The sequence below is a fragment of the Eschrichtius robustus genome, chromosome 19, assembly GCF_028021215.1.
Source record: "Eschrichtius robustus isolate mEscRob2 chromosome 19, mEscRob2.pri, whole genome shotgun sequence".
In the NCBI taxonomy this organism is placed as follows: Eukaryota; Metazoa; Chordata; class Mammalia; order Artiodactyla; family Eschrichtiidae; genus Eschrichtius; species Eschrichtius robustus.
In genome coordinates this window covers 17,719,767-17,744,398 of record NC_090842.1, presented here as the reverse complement: position 1 = coordinate 17,744,398, position 24,632 = coordinate 17,719,767, and the positions used below count along the sequence as shown (strand labels likewise).

At 40.6% G+C, this 24,632-nt stretch overlaps 1 protein-coding gene and 1 pseudogene across 2 annotated transcripts in view; one reads left to right on the top strand and one right to left on the bottom strand.

Annotated features, from left to right (window-relative positions):
* The window catches only part of WWP2 (WW domain containing E3 ubiquitin protein ligase 2), a 145,108-nt gene that overhangs the window by 5,930 nt on the left and 114,546 nt on the right, over nt 1–24,632 (top strand). For both annotated transcript variants that reach the window (XM_068529455.1, XM_068529454.1), the window contains exon 2: nt 18,040–18,124. In XM_068529455.1, coding sequence (XP_068385556.1) covers nt 18,055–18,124 — 70 coding nt within the window. In that variant the 5' untranslated portion in view covers nt 18,040–18,054. The remainder of the gene's footprint in view (nt 1–18,039; nt 18,125–24,632) is intronic.
* Nucleotides 19,660–19,768, bottom strand: LOC137753967 (5S ribosomal RNA; annotated as a pseudogene).

Genomic DNA, 24,632 nt, shown 5'->3' with positions numbered 1-24,632 from the left:
CCTTGACCGTTATAGTCCCCTGGCTTCAAGAAGCAAGCCATCCTGGAAATTCCCTGGCGGTCCAGTGGTTAGGACTTTGCACTCTCACTGTGGTGGCCTGGGTTCAGTCCCTGGTCGGGGAACTAAGATCCTGAGAGCCACGTGGCTCAGCCAACAACAACAAAAAAGAATCAACCCGTCCTAATAAGACAAATGTTGAGTTGTCCATTGATTGATGAATGGATGAACAAAATGTGGTCTATCCTTACAAATGGAATATTATTATTATTTTTTTAAAAAATATTTATTTATGTATTTATTTTGACTGCACCGGGTCTTAGTTGCGGCACACAGGATCTTTTAGTTGCAGCATGCATGTGGGATCTAGTTCCCTGACCAGGGATCAAACCCGGGCCCCCTACATTGGGAGCGGAGAGTTACCCACTGGACCACAAGGGAAGTCCCTGGAATATTATTCAGCTAGAAAAAGGAATGAAATACTGATACATGCTACAGTGTGGGTGAACGTTGAAAACATTATGCTAATGAAAGAAGCCAGATGCAAAAGACTACATATTGTATGATTCCAATTATTTGACATGTCCAGAATAGGCAGATCCATAGCGACAGAGAGTAGATTAGTGGTTAGGGGCTGGGGAGCCAAGAGGAATGAGGAGTGACTTTTAATGGGTATGAGGTTTCTTCTGAGGTGATGAAAATGTTCCGGAATCTGATAGTGGTGATGGTTGTACAACTCTGTGAATATACTAAAGCCCACCAAATTGTATGCTTTAAAAGGGTGACCTTACAGTGTGTTAATTATATTTCAACAAAAATAAAAAATAAAAAAGAATCAACCATGCATCCTTTCCTGTTTGTTCTGTCCAGGTCAAGTCAAGATTTTGATGCAGGTGACAGCAGCTCCTTATTTTCTGGGTGCCACATGTTATTCAGCTTCCTCTGTTATTCCCAGTTGAATATGTTGAAAAGTAATCTCCCTGCCTTTTTGATCTCAGGCATTTCAAGTATTTTAACCAGAGAGGACTATGATAGATCATTGTTGTCTTTCTGGATGCCTCTGGGAACCCCGAACCAGTAGGTGGACCCTTGAGATGCTTGATTTCGCTAATGAGAAGGACTCAAGAATTACTACCCTAGAGAACAGTTTCTTCTAACAGCCAGTGGATTACAGGCAAAGAAAGTTTTTTTTTTTTTTTTTTTCTTGTTTAAAAGTAAAGGTGTAAGGGCACTGTTTCTTCCTTTTGGGGCAAAGCTGATAAGCCCCCGGCAGCCGGTAGTTGAGGTTGTACCATAGTCTAACTCTGAGCTGAGGGCAGCTACCCTTCTGGTACCCATGCAGGGCCTGGGGCATGCCTGTGTCATAGGAAAAAGGAAGAAATCGGAGAGGATGAAGGGCCTAGCAAAGTAGAAAAGGAAAGAGAGGTGAAGAGGAGGAGGAAGATGGTAAAGCTTTCATGTGAAGACCAGAGAGAAGCTGCCTTTTACTCTTCTCTTGTGGCCCTTCTTGCTTCATTCTGTCACTTGTCATTAAAACAGACTCTTCTCAAATTCTCAAAGGCTGATTAGTTGTGGTGGTGTTAGTAATGGCATCAACAAATTGTTCTGAGTGGAGTGTGAAAAATACTCGTTTTTTAAAAAGTAATGAAATAAAACATAATGATACATTTAGGATTCTGGTTTGTATCTGGAGTCACAGTTAAGAAACAGATGACAATTTCAGCAAGACCACAGCCCCCTGTGACTGCAGGGGTTCTTTCTTTCTTTTTTTTTAAAGATTTATTTTATTGACTGATTGGCTGTGCTGGGTCTTAGTTGCGGCATGCAGGATCTTCATTGCGGCATGAGGGATCTTTTAGTTGCAGCATGTGGACTTCTTAGTTGCATATGGGCTGTTGCGGCACGCGTGTGGGATCTAGTTGCCTGACCAGGGATTGAACCCAGGCCCCCTGCATTGGGAGCACGGAGTCTTACCCCCCGGACCACCAGGGAAATCCCTGCAGGGGTTATTTCTTAAGGGAGGTTGCAGTGGGGCCTGGGTCCAGGTGGATATGGAAGTCAAGTGCCCCAAGGATGTGTTGTTGGAAGAGGCTTTCCAGTTTCAGCTTGCTGTCATGAAATCCACATCTTCTAAAAGCCTTTGTCCTTAATCTTGTTAATTTCCAATTCCTCCTGTGTGTAACAAATTATCACAAACTTGGTGGTTTAAAACAACCGAAATTTTTTCCTGTATAGTTCTGGAGGCCACAGGTCTGAAATCAAAGTGTCAACTGTGTCAGCAGAGCTGAGATCCCTCTGTGCACTCGGGGAGAAATCCTGCTTTGCCTCTCGTAGTGGCTCTAGGCATTTGTGGGTTTGAGGTTGTGAGACTCAAATCTCAGCCCCAGTCTTTTTTTTTTTTTGGCTGCACAGCTTGCAGGATCTTAGTTCCCTGACCAGTGATTGAATCCGGGCCATGGCAGTGAAAGCGCCGAGTCCTAACCACTGGACAACCAGGGAATTTCTTCAGTCCAAGTCTTCATGGCCTTCTTCCCTGCGTCTGTGTCTTCTCTCTTCTGTCTCCTATAAGGACACTGGGCCCACCCTAAAGGATGGTCTCATCTTGAGAGCTTTAACGTAATTACATCTATTTCCAAATAAGGTCACATTTACAGGTTCCAAGAGGGTAAGCACCTAGGCATATCTTTTGGGGACCACAGTTCAACCCACTACACTAATTAAATGTAGACTGGATGCTCTTGTAAAAATTAAATAAGGACATCATCCTATGACCTGATTTGAAGAGACCCTTTTTCCTTTCTTGAATTTAAATTTTATTTATGCCCCAAATAACACATGCACTTAGTTTAGAAAGTCCAATAGCATTACACGGCTCATACGCAACAGCACTTCCTTGTTTCACTCCCTTTTGTTCTTGGTTCTATTTCTGTAGAGTCAATGACTTTTTTTTTTGTTTTTTAGAGTCAATGACTTTTAACTCATTGAGCTCTTTTCTGGTATAGACTTCTGCATCTCTAAATGGCATCCTTATACCGTCATTTTGTCAGGTTTTTTTTTTAATTGAAGTATAGTTGATTTACAATGTTCTATTAGTTTCTGGTGCACAGCAAAGTGATTCAGTTTTATATATATACACACACATATATATATTCCATTATAGTTTATTACAAGATATTGAATATAGTTCTCTGTGCTATACAGTAGGACCTTGTTGCTTATCTATTTTGTATATAGTAGTTTATATCTGCTAATCCCAAACTCCTAATTTAATCCCTTTCCGCCCTCGCCCTTTCCCCTTTGGTAACCATGTTTGTTTTCCATCTCTGTGAGTCTGTTTCTGTTTTGTAAATAAGTTCATTTATATCATTTTAAAAGATTCCATATGTAAGTGATATCATATGATATTTGTCTTTCTCTGTTTGACTTACTTCATTTAGTATGATAATCTCTAGGTCCATCCATGTTGCTGCAAATGGCATTATTTCGGTTTTTTTTATGGCTGAGTAATATTCCATTGTGTATATGTACCACATCTTCTTTATCCATTCATCTATCGATGGACATTTAGGTTGCTTCCATGTCTTGGCTATTGTAAATAGTGTAGCTTGTCAGTTTTATCTATTGCTTTTGAACTCTTTGCGCTCTTTTCTGGTATAGACTTCTGTTTCTCTAAATGGCATGCGTACACCATCATTTCTTAGCTTGTCAGTTTTATCTGTTGCCTTTTAACCACTGAGGATGGACACTGAGCTCTCTTTCTGGCCAGTTTCCACAAATGTACTCTTCTACCGCCACATTCTGATTACAGCTGTATCACAAGTTTTGATTAAATTGTTCATGCTATTTTGATTATAAATATTTTTCACAGCTGAGCCACACTGTGTATTAGGATTACATTTCCTTTCTCATAATAGCTTTTGTTTTTACTAGAGTTGTGTATTTCCTGATTTTTTCATTTGCATAATTTTCTGTGTACCTACCGCTACCTCAGCCCTAAACATTCTGATAGAGCTAAAATAATACTTCTTTCAGTGCAATCAGATGCCTCATCTAATTTATTTTGTCAGTTTTTTTCTTTCATCTAAAGATGACATGTCTTATGTCATCTTTAGATGAAAGAAATACTGATGAACTCTCTCATCTGGACTGGTTGCTCTCTAGGCTAATGGACAGTAATGCCTTGGGATTTCTCTTCATTGTTAATCTGGGAATTCCTTTTGCCTCTCCCATGTGAATACACACTGTCCTCCAACTTTCTCATTTACTCCCCTAGAGCGTATCTTTCAGTAGCTTCCTAAGAAAATGAGCTTTGGAAGCAATTTTTTTGAGACTTTACAAAGCTGAAAATATCATTGTTTTCCTGTCATGCTTGACTGATGGTTGTGGAATTCTGGATTGGAAATAATTTTAATTATAAATTGGGATTAATCATTTTATTTAATAATTGGAAATAATTTTATCTGAAATGTGAAGCATTGCATTGTCTTGTAGCAGCCAGTATTACTGTGAAGTCTGATGCCATTCTGATTTCTGTTCTTTGTAAATGTGGCTGGAAGCGTGTATACTCTTTGTTCTCGTGTTCTGAACTTTCACGATGTTTTGTCTTAGTGTGTTTTTTTGTTTTTGTTTTTCGTTCATTGTTCTGGGCACTCAGGTTCTTTCTGTCTAGAAATGTATATCCTTCAGCTTAAGAAAAATCTGTAACATTTCTTTGCTGTCTTTTTTTTTTCTCTTTTCTATTTCTGGACTAAGTCAGACATTGGACATTTTAAACGAATCTACTATTTTAAAAAAGTCTTGGGAATTCCCTGGTGGTCCAGTGGTTAGGACTCCGAGCTTCCAATGCTGTAGGCCCAGGTTTGATCCCTGGTCGGGGAACTAAGATCCTGCAAGCTGCATGGCCAAAAAAAAAAAAAAAAAAAAAAACAAAAAGGAAGAATTAAAAAAAGAAGTCTTTTCTCTCCTATCTACCATCTTCTTTTTCTTTTGGTTCTATTTCTTAGAATATGTCCTCACTTTATCAACTTCGTTTCTGCTATGAGAACTGTCCTTTCCAAGAGCATTTTCTTATTCTCTGAATCAACCAACCAACCAACTTCCCTTTCTCCCTTCCTTTCTTCCTTTAAAATTACATTCTGTTTTTGTTTCATGGATGCAACATTTTCTCTTATCTATCTGAATTGTTTTGAGGTTTTCTCTGACTGCGGTTACATTTAACTATGAGTTAAAAAATTGAAATATAATTCACATACCTTAAAATTCACCATTTTGAAATGTTCAATTCAGTGGATTTTAGTATTTTTTACAAAGTTGTGCAACCATCACCACTCTCCAATTCCAGAATATTTTCATCACCCAAAAGAAAACGTGTACTCCTTAACGGTCACTCCGACCCCCAACCCTCTGCCCTGGACAACCACTAATCTACTTACTGTTTATGTGGATTTACCTATTCTAGATAGTTCATATAAATGAAATATGATAATTGGGTCTTTTGTTCTGGCTTCTTTCACTTAGCATAATGTTTTCAAGGTTCATCCATATTGCAGCATGAAACAGTACTTCATTCCTTTTTATGGCCAAATAATATACCACTTTATGGATATACTGCATTTTGTTTATCCATTTATCAGTTGATAAACGTTTGGGTTGTTTCCACTTTTTAACTACTACAAATAATCGTGCTGTGAACATTTGTGTACAAATTTTTGTGTGGACACATTTCAGTTCGTTTGGGTATATACCTAAAAATTGAATTGCTAGGTCTTAATGGTAATTCTGTGTTTAACTTTTTGAACAAACTGTTCCAAAGCTGCTCACCATTTTTCATTTCTTGCCTGCAGTGTATGAGGATTCCAATTTGTCCAAGTTCTTGCTTGCGCTTATTATTGTATGCTTTTTGATTTTGGCCATTTTGGTTTGTGTGAAGTGGTATCTCATTGTGGTTTTAATTTCCATTTCTCTAGTGACTAATGGTGTTTGAGCATCTTTTCATGTGCTTATTGTTTATTTGTATATCTTCTTTGGAGAAATGTTTGTTTAGATCTTTTGCCCATTTTTGTTTTAGTTGGATTATTTGTCTTTTATTGTTGAGTTGTAGAAGTTCTTTGTATATTCTGGATGTAAGTCTTTTATCAGTACATGATTTGCAAATATTTTCTCTCATTCTTTGGGTTCTCTTTTCATTTTCTTGATGGTATCCTTTGAAGCACAGACATTTTAAATTTTTGATGAAGTTGAATTTATCTAGTTTTTCTTCCATTGTTTGTGTTTCTCCTATCATATCTAAGAAACCATCTCTTAATATAAAGTCATGGAATTAATTATATTTCAATAAAATAAAAAAAGATGAAGTCATGAAGATTTACACCAATAGTTTCTTCTATAGTTGCTCCTATATTTTGGTCTTTGATCCATTTTGAGTTCATTTTTGTCTAAGGTTTGAGGGAGGGGTCCAACTTCCTTCCTTTACACATGCGTATCCAGTTGCCCCAGCACCATGTGTTGAAAAGACTATTGTTCTTTTCCCATTGAATTACAGTAAGTCCCCTACATATGAACCTTCAAGTTGCGAACTTTCAAAGATGCAAATGTGCGTTTGCATGTCCAATCATGTAAGTTAGTTCACGTGTCTGTAAGATTACTGTACTGTAAGATTAAAAATGTTTTCTTTATTTTTTGTGTCTGTTTGTTTTTTATGTATTATTTGTGTGAAAAGTATTATAAACCTATTACAGTACAGTACTATGTAGCCGATTATGTTAGTTGGGTACCTAGGCTAACTTTGTTGGACTTATGATCAAATTGGACTTACGAACGTGCTCTTGGAACAGAATTCGTTTGTATGTAGGGGACTTACTGTATCTTGCACTCGTGTCTAAAATCACTTGAACATCAGTGTGGGATTGTTAAGGGAACCACTGACTGAAACTGCCCACCCTGGCCAGGCACAGTAGTAACCACTTGCCTGAGTTATCTTACAATAGGAGGTCCTGGTAAGAAACACGGAACTAACAAGCTACCAGCAACCGGTCAAAAGGAGAGAGGAGACTCCAGTCCATATGTCCTATCAACCTCCCTTCTGGATTCCAGTGAGAAGGATTCTTCCTTTTCACTGAAATCCATCTTGGCTGAGCGATGTGTGTGCCACTAGGAAGGACCCCGAGTCAGAGTGATTGGCCAGAGATAACCTGGAAACTAACCCCATCACCATAAAACCTGAGACTGTGAACCATGTGGCAGAGCAGTTCTACTGGGTTCCCTTACCCTGCTGCTGTGCACCTGGGCGCCCCTTCCCAATAGTCTCTTGCTTTGTCAGCACGTGTGTCTCCTTGGACAATTCATTTCTGAGTGTGAGACAAGAGCCCTCCCTCGGGCCCTGGAAGGGGTCCCCCTTCCTGCAACAGGTTTGTATCTGGACTCTTAGTTCTATACCATTGCTCTATATGTCTTTCCTTTTACCAGTACCACACAGTTTTGATTACTGTGGCTTTGTAGTAAATTTTGAGATTAGCAAGTGTGAAGCCTCCGACTTTCTTCTTCAAGATATTTTGGCTATTCTGGGTCCTTTGCATTTCCTTATGAATTTGAGGATCAGCTTATCCATTGAGTTCTTTTTTTTTCTCTTTGTTTTGATATTTGGCTTTTATGTCTGAGTCTCTTCTCAGTTGTGTATGTTTAAGTGTGCTAGGACCCAAATGAGGGAAGGTAAGTGGGGATGGGGAAACCTCTCATAGTTCATGATATAGACTTTCTCTTATCTCCCTGGATCAGTATGGTGCCTTATCCCTACTCTCAACCATGCCTTAAGTTCTCAGGTCTGATTTAACCTATCCAGAGATTAAAATTTAACTCTCTGTTTGGGATTAAGGAGGGATGAGTGCCTAGCTGAAGTGGGTGGGGACTGGAGTCTGGGACTCTTTTCCATGCAGGTTTTTACCAGCCCTCCTGTTTTTAACCCCACTTCCCCCATCGCAGGCAGTTAGATTTCAGTTTCAACTCACTTGCCACTTTCCAAAATGTTGCTGCCATCTCTGTTGTTTCCTTTTCCATTCTTTTTTAGTGGGTTTACGTTCTTTGTGTTTCTTTCCTGACATTTTGATGGGGTTTGAGAAGGGAGCAGAGATAAATATAGGTGTTTAATCTGTCATGTTCATTGAGAGCCCCTGAAAGACTCTCTGTGGGAAAAGTTGGCATCAAGGAAGGTGGTGCAATACTTAGTCTCCTTGGAACCACTCCTGGAACAGCTCCTCCACTGTATTCTGTTCCTAGAGTTACATGTCACCCCACTTTTTCTTTTTCTTTTTTTTGGCTGCTTCGGGTCTTAGTGGCGGCAAGAGGGATCTTTTGTTGCAGTGCACCAGCTCTTCCTTTGCGGCACGCGGGCCTCTCTCTAGTTGTGGCATGCGGGCTCCAGAGTGCGTGGGCTCAGTAATTGTGGCATGCAGGCTCTCTAGTTGTGGCACGTGGGCTCAGTAGTTGTGGCATTCGGGCTCTGTAGTTGTGGCGTGCGGGTTCCAGAGTGTGTGGGCTCTGTAGTTGCGGTGCAAGGGCTCAGTAGTTGTGGCACGTGGGCTCATTTGCCCTGTGGCATGTGGGATCTCAGTTCCCTGACCAGGGATTGAAGCTGCATCCATTGCATTGGAAGGCAGATTCTTAACCACTGGACCACCAGGAAGTCCCCCCCACTTTTTCATTTGCAATTTTGGGACATAATTTTAGTTTAACCTTGAGCATTCTGATAGAGGTAAAGTCCTACTTTCAGTGCAGTCAAATTAGTTGAAGCCTCAACTGATTCAGTAACACTGATCCAGTGGTTCTCGCCCCAACTTCACTTTGGAATCATTTGGGTAGCTTTTAAATAACACAGCTGTCCCCGGCCCACTCCAGACCAATTGAATGAGAATCTCTGAGGTTAGGGTTTGGTTGTCAGTGGGGTTTTTTTTGTTTCGTTTAGTTTTTATTGCTCTCCAGGTATTCAAATGTGTAGAAAGAATTGAGGACCACTGCTCCAAGGCATTTCATAGTTGATTAAGGATGATTTTACCTAACAGGATAAATTCAGTTGCATTTTTTTTTCTTAATTAAAATTTTTTTTTTTATTTTTGGCTGCACCGTGTGGCTTATGGGATCCAAGCCATGCCCCCTGCAGTGAAAGCACGGAGTCCTAACCTCTGGACTGCCAGGGAATTCTCCAGGTGCATCTCTTACAACTATCCTCCTCCTCCTCTTTCACTGCCCTCCAGCCGCGCTGGCCCCCTTTCGTTCCTTACACTTTCAAGACATGCAACCATCTCAAGAGCTTTTGCTCTTGCCCTTTTATCTGCCTGGAATGTTCTAACGCAGATATCCTCAGTTCCCTCCTTCTCCTGTGTCAGATCTTTGCTCAGAAGTCACCTTCTCAGTGAGACTTGCCTTGTCCACAACGTTTATTTAACATTTCTACTTCCAACCCCCTCCCAAACTCCTGTGTTCTTTCACTGCATGGTTTTTCCCCATACCTCTCGTCACCTCTCTAGTTCTCTTGTTTGTTCCCTATTTGGCATCCGCTTCCCACATATGCCCTTCCCCTAAGTATCAATATTTTACTGTATAAAGAAGCCAGTGGTTGGAGCTTCATTTATTCCTTCTGCCATGCTCTTTTCTTTGTGTAGATAGACGTTTCTGACCTTTATCATTTTCCTTCTTTCTAAGGAACTTCTTTTCAACATTTCTTGCAGGGCAGGTTTTTGTTTGAGAAAGTCTTTTTTTTCTCCTTCTCTTTAAAGGGTAACTTCATTGGATACAAAATTCTAGGTTGGTGGGTTTTTTCTTTTTTCTTTTAAAAAATATTTATTTATTTATTTGGCTGCACCAGGTCTTAGTTGCGGCACTCGGGATCTTCGTTGTGGCATGCGGGATCTTTGGTTGTGGCATGTAGGATCTTTAGTTGCAGCATGCATGCGGGATCTAGTTTCCTGACCAGGGATCGAACCCAGGCCTCCTGCGTTGGGAGAACGGAGTCTTTACCACTGGACCACCAGGGAAGTCCTGGGTGTTTTCTTTTAACACTTTAAATATTTCACTGCACTCTCTCCTTGCTTCTTTTTTAAGTTTATTTTTTGATTTTTGTATTCATCCTGCTTGATGTTCTGTGAGCTTCCTGGATCTATTATTTGGTGTTATGTTGTTAATTTTGGGAAATTGTTGACCATATTACTTCAGATATTTCTTTTGCTCTGTTCTCTCTTCTGATATTCCAGTCATGCGTATTTTGTACCTTTTGAAATTGTCCCACAGTTCTTGGCAGTTCTGTATTTTCTTTTTCTTTTTTTTTTTAATTCTTTTTTTCTCTTTGCATTTTAGTTTGGGACGTTTCTGTTAATATATTTTCAAGCTTACTGATTCTTTCCTCAGCCACATCCAGTCTACTCATGGGCCCATCAAGGCATACTTCATTTTTGTTACCATGTTCTGCATTTTCTTTTGATTCTTTCTTAGAGTTTCCATGTCTCTGCTTACATTACCCATCTGTTTTTATATGTTGTCTACTTTTTCCATTAGAGCCCTTAACATATTAATCATAGTCATTTAAAATTCCCTGTCTGATAATTCCAAAATCTGTCATATCTGAGTCTAATTCTGATGCTTGCTTTGTCTCTTCACACTATTTTTTCTTAACTTTTAGCATAACTTATAATTTCTAATTGAAAGCCAGGCAGGATGTATTAGGTAATAGGAACTGAGGTGAATAGGCCTTTGTCTAGTTGGGAGTTTTGTGTAATCTGGCTAGGAGTTGGCTTGTGTTTAATGATTGATGTAATTGTAGGTACCAGAGGCCTCAAATTATGCTAGTATCCTTGTTTTTGTCTCCCCTGTAATCTCTGGTCTTCCCTAAGAACTCTTTCTTAAATAGAGTATACACCTTTTAGCTCTTTCAGCTGTAATCCACTGTTATTTTATTGGACCCTCGATATGGTGGCAGAGTGTGGGGGAGGGAAAGCATTTTATAATTTTATGATTAAATCTCAGTCTTTTAGTGGGTCTCTGTCCCTGGGCTGTGACCTTTACAAGTGTTTATTAACTCTTTTCCTTTCTCAGTGTGATAAGAAGTCTAGAGGGGGCCTCAGGGAAATTTCCTCCCCCCCAGTTGGCATAAGGCCTGGTAGAGCCTTTTTCCTGGAGTGAAGGCTGCTGTTACGAGAACACTCTGGGCATATATCACAATGGTTACTTTTCCCATTCCCCTGCCAGAGCCAGGATCATTCTTGGCTCTTTACCCGGAGAATCTTGTAGGGTAGGAATTTTTTTTAATGTTTTATTCATTGATGTATCACTAGCACCAAAAACAGTAAATGGTACAGAATAACTGCTCAATACGTATTGAATGATTGAATAAATACTGTTTTACATAGATGTGGGAAAATTTCTCAGACCTAAAATGATAATAATAAACTGATGGCATTTCTCTGAGTGACTAGTTAGTCCCCAATCTAGTGTTTGTCTATTTGCTTAGTGTTTGTGTCTCTCTAATCTAAAACCCTAAGATAGGATTGTTGTAGAGCAGTTGTTCTCAAGAGGTTTTGACTACAATCTTTAGTAAGACATATACATATTTTATATCATGACCCAGTATACATGAAGATGTAAATGTACATCTGAACAAACTTTTTATGAAATAATACTTTCCTTTATGTATGGTGTACTTTAATATTTTCTACTCTGTTATTTTATATTTTATTTTAAAAAGTGCTTGTCGAGATTTACATAGAGGTTAAGTTCAGAGGATAATGTTTTTTTTTTTTTCAAGAAATTTGGGTGGATCTACCACACTTAGTTCTGGCTTCCCCCTTTTTCTCCTGATAAATCCATGACTTCCTTGAATAATGAAATTCATTGTGCATCTATAACCTTTGGTGATGTTTTAAACATGTTCTCTCTCCTCCCCCTGCCTGCCCCAGGCTTCTGCTAACTCACTTTTTTGGAAACGATTTGAATGCAAATACTTCTCATCACTATTAGCAGGGGAAAAAATTACTTGTGTGCATGTACAGAGTCATCTATTTGTGCTGCTGAGACAGGTGTAGAGTAAAATCTGGGTCTCAGGTTTCATAAGCTTCCTAAAGTGACTAGTAGGAGTTTGGACCTCATGCCCTGTCCAATATGGGGCCCTGAGACAGAAATTGTAGGTACTTTGGGGTACTTTCCCTTCAACAGTAATGGTTATTTGTCTTTATACATGGATTGCAAAGGTTCAATTCAACATACCTACCTTGGGGCTTCCCTGGTGGCGCAGTGGTTAAGAATCCGCCAGCCGGACTTCCCTGGTGGTGCAGCGGTTAAGAATCTGCCTGCCAATGCAGGGGACACGGGTTCGAGCCCTGGTCCAGGAAGATTCCACATGCCGTGGAACAGCTAAGCCCGTGCGCCACAACTACTGAGCCTGTGGGCCACAACTACTGAGCCCACGGGCCACAACTACTGAAACCCACGCTCCTAGAGCCCGTGCTCTGCAACAAGAGAAGACACCACAATGAGAAGCCTGTGCACCACAACAAAAGAGTAGCCCCCACTCGCCACAACTAGAGAAAGCCCGTGCGCAACAACGAAGACCCAACGCAGCCAAAAAAATAAATAAATAAATTTATTTAGAAAAAAGAAAAGAAAAGATACCTATCTTGTAGTGTCAGGGTGGTATCTTGCTAATGGATCTGGGCAAAGCCCTGAATAAATAACGTGGGCTATTGTTAGTAAACAGTGGCCTGTAATTATGAAAGACATGGGAGGAAGAAAACATGGTAGTCTTATCTACTCTATTTCTACTGCTTTCCCTGTTGGTTTTGTTCTGAGCTGCCTTTGGAATTTATCTGATTGATTTTGTTTTGGAGCCACGAAGTATAGATCGAAAGGTTTGGTCTTTCTGCCATGTAACAGGCCATGTGAGGGCTTTGCATTTCATTCTCCAGAATTCTCTCTAGTTCAGAGCAAAGGCTAAAAACAGCTAAAGCTCAGGGAGAACAAGCTAGTTTAAAAACTACCCTTAGTCGAGTTGCTATACTACCCTTAGAACGAGTCCCAGTAGATGTAAAGATTTTTAAATTGTTTTCTTTTTAAAGTCTATAAATAATGGATTTCCAGCTTTTAGTGCTTTAACCTCTGTTACTAAAAGCCCTGAGGCTTAATTTACAATCATTAATCTTTCCTTCATTACTCAAGATATCATCTTTATATCCCCTTTAAAATTATTGTTAAATTATGAAAAAAAGATCAAACATATGAAGTGGTTCAGAGAATAAGATAACAAACAGTCATAAAAACCACCATCTGGATTTAATGAATAGTAGCATTTTGCCATATTTGCTTCAGAACTTCTTCCTTTAAAACGTGAAATGTTGCAGATACACTCGAAGTTCTCTTGGTCTCTCTGTTCACTCCAGTTCCCCTGCTCCCTCTTCCGCTACCCTAGAGGTAACTTCTGTCCTGAACTTGGTGTGGTTCCTTCCCATCCATGCTTCTATACTTTTATACCATTCATGTGTGTCCACAACAGTAGATACAATTGTTTTGTGAAAGTTCAAGTGTATACCAATGGCATTGCCCTACACTTAGGCTATCACTTGCTTTTTTTTTTTTTTTAGGTCTAGTATTATAGTTTGGGGTTTGTACATATAGGTTGAATTCATACATTTCAAGAACTATATAGCATCCCATTTTATAACTATTTCACAATTTATTCATTCCCTCATTGATGGACATTTAGGTTATTTATAAATTTTTGCTATTATAAACATTGCCATGATGAACATTTTGAACATGGTTTCTTCTGCATTTGTTGGAAGATTTTCCCCTGGCAGATAGCTAGGAGTGGAATCCTGGGAAGTACAATATATGCGTCTTTAACTCTCTCGGCGGTTGCCAGGTACCATCTAACTTGCACTGCTTCCAGAAGCCTGTGAGGCTTCTCAGCAACACTGTTGTCAGACTTCTGATCTCTTGCTAATCTGATGGGTAAAAGAGTTGATATGTTTATTGCTTTACCAAAAAAACTTTAAGGGAGTCAAAACATTATCCTTTTGAATTTCAGAAAGCTGATGCTCCTCTTCATTCATTCAATAAATATGGAGTTCTTACTAGGAGCCAGGCACTATTCCAGATAGTAGGCTACAGGGCTAAGAGGGGGACACACATCTCAGCCCTCATGGAGCTTACATTCTAGAGGAGGGAGACAATAAATACAAGAAATCAATACACTATGAACCGTGTCAGTGATAAATGCTAAGGCGGAAAGGTAAACTGGGGAAGGATGGGTACAGTGTGTGTGGAGAGGTGGGGTTGACAGGGCGGTCAGGGAAGGCCCCTTAAGAAAGCAACATTTGAGATAATGCCTGAAGGCAGTGAAGGAATAAGCTGTATATGTGGGCAATTGGGAAAAGAGCGTTCTAGACAGAGGGGTAGAAGTCTGATGGGGGAACATGGCTGGCATGTTAAAGCAACGGCGAGGAAGCCCATGGGGAAGGTAGGGAGAGGGGAAAGAAATGGGAGGCAAGGTCAGAGAGGTGTGTGGTAGTGTATCACGCCGACCCTCCAAGGTCATTACAAGGACTTTGAGGTAAATGGGAAGCCACTGGATAGCTTCCAGCTCTTGAATAGCACAGTGATATGATCTGATTACATATTAAAAGACAGGACTCTTGCTGAACGTAGAAATTCGTTTGAACGGGGCAGAGGGCAGAAGCAGGAAAAACAATAACCCAGCTAAGAGATGATGGTGTTTGGAGCAAGGCAGTGACAGTGGAGATGGAGAGAAATGTTTGAGCTTGGAAATATTTTTTTTTTAATTTTTTAAAAAATTAATTAATTAATTAATTTATTTATGGCTGTGTTGGGTCTTCGTTTCTGCGCGAGGGCTCTCTCCAGTTGCGGCAAGTGGGGGCCACTCCTCATCGCGGTGCGCGGGCCTCTCACTATCGCGGCCTCTCCCGCTGCGGAGCACAGGCTCCAGACGCGCAGGCCCAGCAACTGTGGCTCACGGGCCCAGTCGCTCCGCGGCATGTGGGATCTTCCCAGACCAGGGCTCGAACCCGTGTCCCCTGCATTGGCAGGCAGATGAGCTTGGAAATATTTTAAAGGTAGAATCAATAGGATTTATTGATGGGTTGAATGTGGGGTGTGAGAGGGAAAGGGGAAGCACGAATAAGCCCCAGTATTTTGGCCTGAGCCACTGGATGGAAGGAGTTGTCATTAACTGAGATGCGGAACAGGATTGAGGGCGAGTATCAGAAGCTCAGTATTGTCAATGCGCAAAGAGGACCTGAGGTTCAAGGGTGAGGTTCGTACTGGACACACCCATTTGGGATTGTCCACAAATAGATAGTATTTAAAGCCATGAGACGGGTTGAGATAACCAAGGGGAGACGTGCAAGGCCTGAGCTATGGGACACTCGGGTGGTTAGAGGTTCGGGAGCAGAGAAGGAGCAAACAAAGGAGGCTGAGGAAAAGCAGCCTGAGAGGCAGGAAGAGAATCAGGCAGGTGTGGTGTCCTGGAAGCCAAGAGGAGAAAGCATTTCGAGGAAGAAAGAGTCATCTACCCATTGTGTCAGGTGCTGCCAATAGGTCATCTAAGACAAGGATTGAGAATTCACTCTTGGATTTAATACCATGGAGGTCTGGTCTCTAGAAGTCTTGATAAGAATAGTTGTAGTATTGTATTCTTATATGTTACCCATAACATTTCATAAGTTTCCACTGCTACTTTATATGTAAGTAAAATGCCTGTTATGGACTAGTCCAGAAAAAACTGGTCCCTTAAATTTTTTTTGGACTGGAAATCTCATAAATAAGGCAAATGGTTTTGTTTTGTTTTGGCTAAAATCTCGAAGCATAGAATTCTTTGACTTCAGCTGTGGAAAATGTCAAAATCAGTGTGACTTAGCAGTAGCTACATTTAATTCTCATACAAATGGCTTCCATTCTTAGAGTAATATGGTACGTTCATAACCACATTTTAAGTCTGAACTGCTCTTCAGAATAGGGAGTTAGGAGAGACATCAGATACAAATAGAATGAAAGAAGGTATAAATGATGTTGAATAGAACAGGAATTTCATAGTGTTTTTATAGCAGCTGTTCTCAGGTGTGGTCCTCAGGCCCCTGGTGGCCCCTCGAGAGTTTTAGGGTTTTGCAGGATCAAAACTATTTTCATGATAACTTTGCCTTTTTCACTGTGACACATGCACTCATGGTGCAAAAGCAAAGGTCAGTGAAACTGTTGGTGCCATAGCACGAATCAGGGCACTACCACTGGCCTGGGCTGCTGTCATTGTGTTCCTTACCATGGCCCGCTCAGTAAAAAGGAAAGAAAGCCAGTTTCACTTAAGAATGTGCTTGACGAAGCAGTAAAAATTACCGGTTGTATTGTCTTTACTCATGTGCATGCATGTCTTTTTAATATTCTATGTGATGAAAATGGGAAATATGCCTAAAGCACGTCTCCTGCATACTGAAGTATAATTGTTGTGTTGAGAAAAAGCACTTGTATGACTGTTTGAATTAAAAGCTGTATTATATAGTTGCTTTTTTCATGAAATACCATTTTTACTTTAAAAAAAAATCAACAGATAAACTAGCGTTAATAGATTTGGGCGTTTGGCAGACATTTTCCTGAAGTTGAATGAAGTAAGCCTGTCACTTCAAGGAAAACAACTGACAGTGCTTGTTGCCAATGATAAAATATGAGTTTTTTTAGGTGAAAATTAGAATTTTGGAACACTTCCATCTACCACAAAGAGCTTGACAGCTTCCCAATACTCAAAAACTTGTCTGATGAGATCAGTGGTGACATTCACAAATGTGATATTTTGGATAGGGTATAATGAAATGTGTCAACATTTGGAATATCTATAGAACTCAGTGAACCAAATATTTTCTAAATGACAAATGACGATGTTACACAATTATGTATGAGTAAAAGAGCCACTCAAAATGCAAGATAGACTTCTGCTTCTAGCCAAGATGGAGTGACGGGGATGCCTTATGGCTAATGAGGTCCATCAAAAATTATTTCATGTGCTTTGTTGGCCAGGTCCATGTGCACATGCAGGTGATAGCAGGGTAGTCGACTGGATGAATGTTGGGCTTTGGAATCAGAAGATGTAGATTGAATCCTGGTCTGTCATTTCCTTGGCCAATAAGCACATTTACTGGTATACCTTCTTGGAGAAACTTTTATTAAAATATGTCCATTTAAAAAATTGGTTTAATATTACTTTAAAAATTTTTTTAAATGTTTAAAAATTTTATTTATTTATTTTTTGGCCACACCGTGAGGCATTTGGGATCTTAGTTCCCCGACCAGGGATTGAACCCGTGCCCCCTGCAGTGGAAGTTCGGAGTCTTAACCATTGGACTGCCAGGAAGGTCCCTACTTTTTAAAAAATTGTTGAACTGTGACTTTCTTTTTGGAGATATTATTTTAGGCTCTCCCTCCTTAAAAGGTTGATGTAGCAGTGCTGTGTCCTTCTTAGTCCATCCAAGTCCTACCCAGATTCAGTAGTCATTACGAGACAGACACCACTCTGCCTGAAGCAGCATGGCTGCAGTTGCTTGGATGTTTATATTTTCTTTTTTTTAAAGATAAATTTATTTTATTTATTTATTTATTTTTGGCTGTGTTGGGTCTTTGTTGCTGCGCGTGGGCTTTCTCTAGTTGCGGTGAAGGGGGCTACTCTTTGTTGCTGTGCGTGTGCTTCTCATTGCGGTGGCTTCTTTTGTTGAGGAGCACGGGCTCTAGGTGCGCGGGCTTCGGTAGTTGTGGCACGCAGGCTCAGTAGTTGTGGCGCATGGGCTTATTAGTTGCTCTGTGGCATGTGGGATCTTCCCGGACCAGGGCTCGAACCCGTGTCCCCTGCATTGGCAGATGGATTCTTAACCACTGCACCACCAGGGAAGTCCTGGATGTTTATATTTTCTTGCTTCTATCTCTTTAAACTCAGATATTAAAATTGGGTTCAGTTCCTCCGCTTCTCATCAGATATCCTCTAAACCTGCTGCTTTGTTTGTCTTTCAGTTTCCTGGTGATGACATGGCATCTGCCAGCTCCAGCCGGGCAGGAGTGGCCCTGCCTTTTGAGAAGTCTCAGCTTATTCTGAAAGGTGAGTGGCACTGTATCAAGTTTGTCATTTCAGGTCCAGCCCCATCTTTGGGAAAAAGGTGGAATTATACCACACCTTGGCTTACGAGCGTAACTATTCATTCTTATAGGGTTGTCATATTATAGCTGGAGTTCTTGAAGAGGAGGGGGAAAAAAAGGAACTTTTGGAAAGAATTATATAAAATGACGAATCCTTCCTTCCCCAGGGCTCTTTTCTATCTACGCTCATTCCCTTGGTGAGCTCATCCGAACCTTATCACTTTAAATACCACCAATAGTAAGATCACTGCCACATTAGTATCTCCAGCCTGGCCTTGTCTCTGAACTCCAGGTTTGTATATCCAATAGCCCACTTGGCATCTCCACTTGAAGGCTTAGTAAATGTCTAAAATGTGACATGCCTGGAACTGACCTGATTTTGTTTTTTTTTTTTCCTCAATATCCTGTATTCAGCAAATCTGGTTTTGTCTACATTCAAAACGTGGGCAGCGTTCAGCCACTTCTCACCACCCCTACTGACCCACCAGCTGGCATCATCTCCGCCCTAGATTAAGGCGGTAGCCTCCTAACCTGGCTTCCTACTTCTGCCCTTTGCCCCGCTTCATTCTGTTGATCACACAGCAGCCAGTGGTCTTGTTACAGTGTAAGCCAGCTCTTGTCACTCCTCTGCTCAAACACATCAGGACTGTCTATCTCACTCTGCGTACAAGCTGAAGATCCCACCTGATACGACCCCTTCCATTTCTCATTTCCTGTTCCACATTTACTCCTCTCTGGCTAGATGCACAGGTCCACATGGACCTCCCTTGCTATTCATTGCCTCTACCAGGTACACTCCCACCCCTGGGCCTTTGCACTTGCTGTTCCCGCTGAGTGAAATGCTCTTTTGGCTGAGTTATCTACCTGGTCTGCTTCCTGACTTTCTGCAGGTTTTTACCCCAAAGTCACTCTCTTCAACGAGGCCTTCCCTGATTCCCCCATCTAAAGACTCTCTACCCTGATTCCCTCATGTCTCTCCCCTTCACCACTTTATCTTTTTCTTCTCAGCCCCTGTCACTATTTAATGTTTGACCTATTGGAATCTATTTCATTTATTCACTGTCTCTTTCTGTAGAATGTAAGCCCCACGAGAACAGGGGTTTTTGTCTGTTTTGGTTACTGTTGATGCCCCAAAGCCTAGAACAGTGCCTGACACACAGTGAGGCCTCAGGAAATATCACACGGATGAAAGCCTGCTGCTCCAGTAGCTTTAGGAGGAGGAGTCACGGGACCACAAGATGCTCTGGGAGAGAGGAGTGGCATTCAGTATCTGGGCTCAGGCCTCTGAACGTGATCATTGGGAGGCAAAATTGTATCTTTGGTCCAAATTTTAAAATTATTGTTTTAAAAATGGAAATGTTATTCATTTATTTAATGCACTTACATAGTTTACAATTCTTTCCGTTCCTCCAGCTCACCAGTTCCCTCGCCTGGAGGGAACCTATTGTTATCAATGAGTGCTCCTTTCCCCACATCATCTTTTTTTTTTTTTTTTTAAGCCTACAGCACCCAGTATTGCCAAGCGGTCTCCCATCCAAGTACTACCCAGGCCCAACCCTGCTTAGCTTCCGAGTTCAGGGGCATTCAGGGTGGTACGGCTGTAGTCCCCATACCTTTACCAACATGATATGTTGTCAGATTTTTTTTTTTTTTATCTTTGCCAGTCTGGTTGGTTAAAAAAAAAAAATTGTGTTCTCAGCATAGTTTTACTTCTCATTAAATGATAAGTGATGTTTAGTGTCTTATCATATGTTTAAGTAAATTTGTATTTCCTTTTCTGTGGATTGCCTGTGTCTATTCTTTGCCTGTTTCTTATTGAGTTATTGATTTTTTTTATAGTCTTCATACATTTTAATTACTTTTCTTGGTGTCTCATGGCTGCTCCAGCCCTTTTGAGAAGGGAGAAGGATTAGAGTGAACTGATAGGGTTTTGAACTTGAGACTACAGCCTTTACTGCCTTATCTAATAATTAGCAGGGCTAGGTCAGAACAGAAGCCTGCCCATGGAAACTGGTGCTATCCTGAGGTCCCTGTTTTGGGACCATGTTATTCAGGAACACGCTCTGACTTCTAAAGGTTTCTCTCTTGCCTTTCCCCAATGTGTATTTTCTCACTAGTGTGGAGAGAGCTAACTTGATAATGCAGGTGCACCTCATTATATATGCACTTAAGCTATAGGGAGTTGATAATACCATCCAGAAAAATGGTGGGAGAGAAAGAGAAGGAGAGAAACAACCATTTAAACAGTGTGGGTGGTTCTTCCTCCTGTGCATTTCGTGGATAGAGCCTCTGGTGTAATTTGGGAGCTGTTGCTATGCTGTCCCCTCTCTCTGCCTCAGTTCCCTTTGCCTCTTATAGTGCAGTCCTAGAGATTTATTTTTTTATTTTTTATCTTTAAAAATTTTTATTGGAGTATAGTTGATTTACAGTGTTGTGTTAGTTTCAGGTGTATGGTAAAGTGAATCAGTTATACATATACATATATCCACTCTTCTTAAGATTCTTTTCCCACATAGGTCATTAAGGAGTATTGAGTAGAATTCCCTGTGCTGTACACAGTAGGTCCTTATTAGTTATCTATTTTATTATTTTTTAAATTAATTTAATTAATTTATTTATTTTGGCTGCGTCGGGTCTTTGTTGCTGCGTGCGGGCTTTCTCTAGTTGCGGCGAGCGGGGGCTACTCTTCGTTGCGGTGCGCGGGCTTCTCATTGCAGGGGCTTCTCATTGCAGTGCCTTCTCTTGTTGGGGAGCATGGGCTCTAGGCGCGAGGGCTTCAGTAGTTGTGGCTCGCCGGCTCTAGAGCGCAGGCTCAGTAGTTGTGGCGCACGGGCTTAGTTGCTCCGCGGCATGTGGGATCTTCTCGGACCAGGGCTCGAACCCGTGTCCCCTGCATTGGCAGGCGGATTCTTAACCACTGCGCCACCAGGGGAGCCCTGGTTATCTATTTTATATATAGTAATAGTGTGTATATGTCAATCCCAATCTCCCAATTTATCCCTTTCCCCCAGTCCTAGAGTTTTACAGTACACTTTTTAAATACACTAAGGTCCTCAAACGTAAGCCAACTATTTTATCTGATATTTAACTGAAGGAGCACTGAAAACACAGCACAGCAAAGCAAAAAACTGGCCGTTTGGAACCTATAGAAAGATAATATGCCACACTCTATTCTGTTGCCTTCCTAAGAGCTTTTCAGGGGTATAATTTTGGAAATATGTGATTTTTTGCCTTATTTGTTGACCTTAAAAGCTAAATCCTATGTGAAGATGTGACTCCATGTATAAGAAACTGGCATTTATATTTTATCAAATAGTAAATAAACTTTCTAGGTAAACTTGAGACCTTTATTTTGGCTTGTCTTTTAAGGACAAGAAACATTGAAAATATCACCCCACTTATTAATTATAAATTACTGAGGGGAAAATGTATCTTTACAGTGGAGTGACCTGGCAAACCCCACATTAACCATGGTATCAAAATTAGTGTCCCCAATAGGAGGATGGCCTGGTGTGTACAGTAAGAAGTATGCAACCTAACTTGTGTAGTTAGTATTCTTGACAAAAATGTTCACTGTAAATCTAACCATGAGGAAACAATCAGAAAAATGCAGGATTTAGCATTCTGTAAGACAGCTGGTGGAAGTCTTTAAAAATCATTGTCATGGAAAAAGAAGGGAGTGCATTCTAGGTGTTAAAAGATTAAGGAGACAGCAGTTGAGTACAGTTTGTTCATCTTGATTGGATCCTGGGTTGGGAGAAAAACAGCTATAAAAATATGTTTGGGGGACTTCCCTGGTGGTGCAGTGGTTAAGACTCTGCGCTCCCAATGCAGAGGGCACAGATTCGATCCCTGGTCAGGGAACTAGATCCCACATGCATGTCACAGTTAAGAGTTGGCATGCCACAACTAAGAAGCCCGCGTGCCACAACTACAGAGCTGGAGAGCCGCAACTAAATCCTGGCACAACCAAATAAATAAATAAATATTTAAAAAAAAAAAAAGTTGGGAACAACTGGGAAAATTTGAATATGGAATGGATATCAAATGATGGAAGGAGTGACTATACATTTTTTTTTAGGTATAATAATGGTGGTGTGGTGGGTGGAAGGATGCCCTTATTGTTAGGAATTGCATTCTGAAAGTAATCAGGGCTGATCTGTCATGATGTCTCCAACTTACTTTTTTTTTTAAACACAGATGTCGTATATATATCTGGGTCCTGTGCTATCCAATAGGGTAGCAAGTATAGCCACATAGAACTATTTACATTAAAATTAAATAAAATTTAAAGCTCCAGTCCTCAGTCTCACTAGCCATATTTCAGGTGCTTTATAGCCACATGTATCTCATGGCAATGTATTGGACAGCACTGGTGTAGAACATTTTTATTATTGCGGAAGTTCTCTGGGTAATATTGATGATAGACGCTGAGAGAGAGACAGAAAAGCATATGTGGCAAAATGATAGCAGTTAGTAAATAATGTGCAATTATTTATTCTATTCTTTCAATTTTTATGTAAATTGGAAACTTCACAAAAAACTACTAACTGCACCACGTGATCTTAGATTGAGTCCAGGACTAGAAAAAAATCTTTTCTCTTTTGCTATAATGGACATTGATAGGGTAATTGGCAAAATTTAAATAAGGTCTGTACCTTAGATAATAGTATTAAAGAATGTTGAATTTCCCAGTGTTGATAATTATACTATGGTAATGTTAGAAAATGTCTTAGTTCTTAGAAAAGACACACTGAAGTATTTAGGGAGAGAAAAAGAGAGTAATAAAGCAAGTAGCATAGAAAGTTAATATTTGGTGACTTCGGGTGAAGGGTTTTTTTAAATGAAATTATTTTATTTATTTATTTATTTATTTATTTATTTATTTATTTGGCTGCGTTGGGTCTTCGTTGTGGCATGTGTGATCTTTCGTTGTGGTGCGTGGGCTTCTCTCTAGTTGTGTCGTGTGGGTTTTCTGTCTCTAATTGAGGCACGTGGGCTCAGTAGTTGTGGCGCATGGGCTTAGTTGCCCTATGGCATGTGGGATCCTAGTTCCCTGACCAGGGATTGAACCCGTGTCCCCTGAATTGGAAGGGGGATTCTTTACCACTGGACCACCAGGGAAGTCCCCGGTGAAGGGTTTATAAGAATTCTTTGTATTACTCTTGCAACTTTTCTAAATGTCTGAAATTATATCAAAAAATTCTTTTTAAAAAGTAGATACTAAAAAAACAAGGGCCAAAAAGGAAACATGATGGAAGAGTTCAAAGAATCGGCCTGGGAGCTGGGAGACTTGGTTCCAGGCTTAGCACTGCCTTTGACTAGCTCCGTGATTTTGGATATGTCTCACCTCCCTGGATCTTAGTTGGCCCAACTATTAAATAAAGGGTTTGAACTTGTTGATTTCAAAGAAACTGTCTAGCTCAAAATGGTAGGACTGTATAACTGGTCCCTATTTTTTATCTGTATTTTTACATTTAAGGGTCTGCCTGCAGAGCTGCTCTCGCACCACCAGGTGGCCTCAGTTAACCTTGGTCTATGTGTTTAGTATTTTCATTTTCCCACTCTGGGCCACATTTCCCAGCTCTACGACCTTTTTTGCTAATACCAACACTTGTTGCTTCTTAATCTTCACGACAGCTTTTGTTGCTGTTGTTCCTTGACTTTCTGTCTAGTGTTCTTTTGGTCCTGGAGAAGACACGTATTGCTAAAACACAATCAGAGGTGGCTTTGCCCTTTGCCAAGTTGTGGACCCTTATAGGACTGTCATCCCTCAGAAGGGTCTAGGAGAGAGAGGTTTGCTAACTCTTGATGGGAACTCAGGTTCAGGCAGTCTTGTCATCATGGGTAAGGAACATCAGTTATATGCTCTGATTTAGGGCATAGGATAGAAACCATCCAGATGGGTTTTGTCCTAGTGATCTGGAGTTTCCACCATGGCTGATAAATGCTACAAAAGGAGCTTGTCTAGCATCCAGCCCTGGGCGTATGCTTGCTTAGTTGGTGCTGAGCCCCTGGCTTGCTGGTGCCGTGTAAGCATCAGAAATGCTGCCGCATGAAGGAAATGAACAGAAGAGGAAATGCAGATGGTTAACAAGTACATGGAAAAACTATTCAATCTGGCTAGTAATTGAAGAAAAGCATTAGAACAAATAAGCAAAGTCTGGAAATGGCATATAGCATGGTGTGGAGTCAGGCTGCCGGGTGCACATTGCGGTTCGAAGCTCCCTGGATGTGTAGCCTGGGGCAATGACCTAGCTTCCCCAAGCATGTTTCCTCGTGGGTGAAATGGAGTGACGATGTATTTCTTGCCTCATTGTAAGGATTCAGTTAGATAATGTGTGCATAGTATAGTATCTGTAATAAGTGCTCATTAACTCTTAGCTATTATCTTTATACTATTTTTTTTTTTTACCTACATGATTTGCAAAGGGTGAAAAAAACATAGTACTCAGTGCTATGCAGTGTTT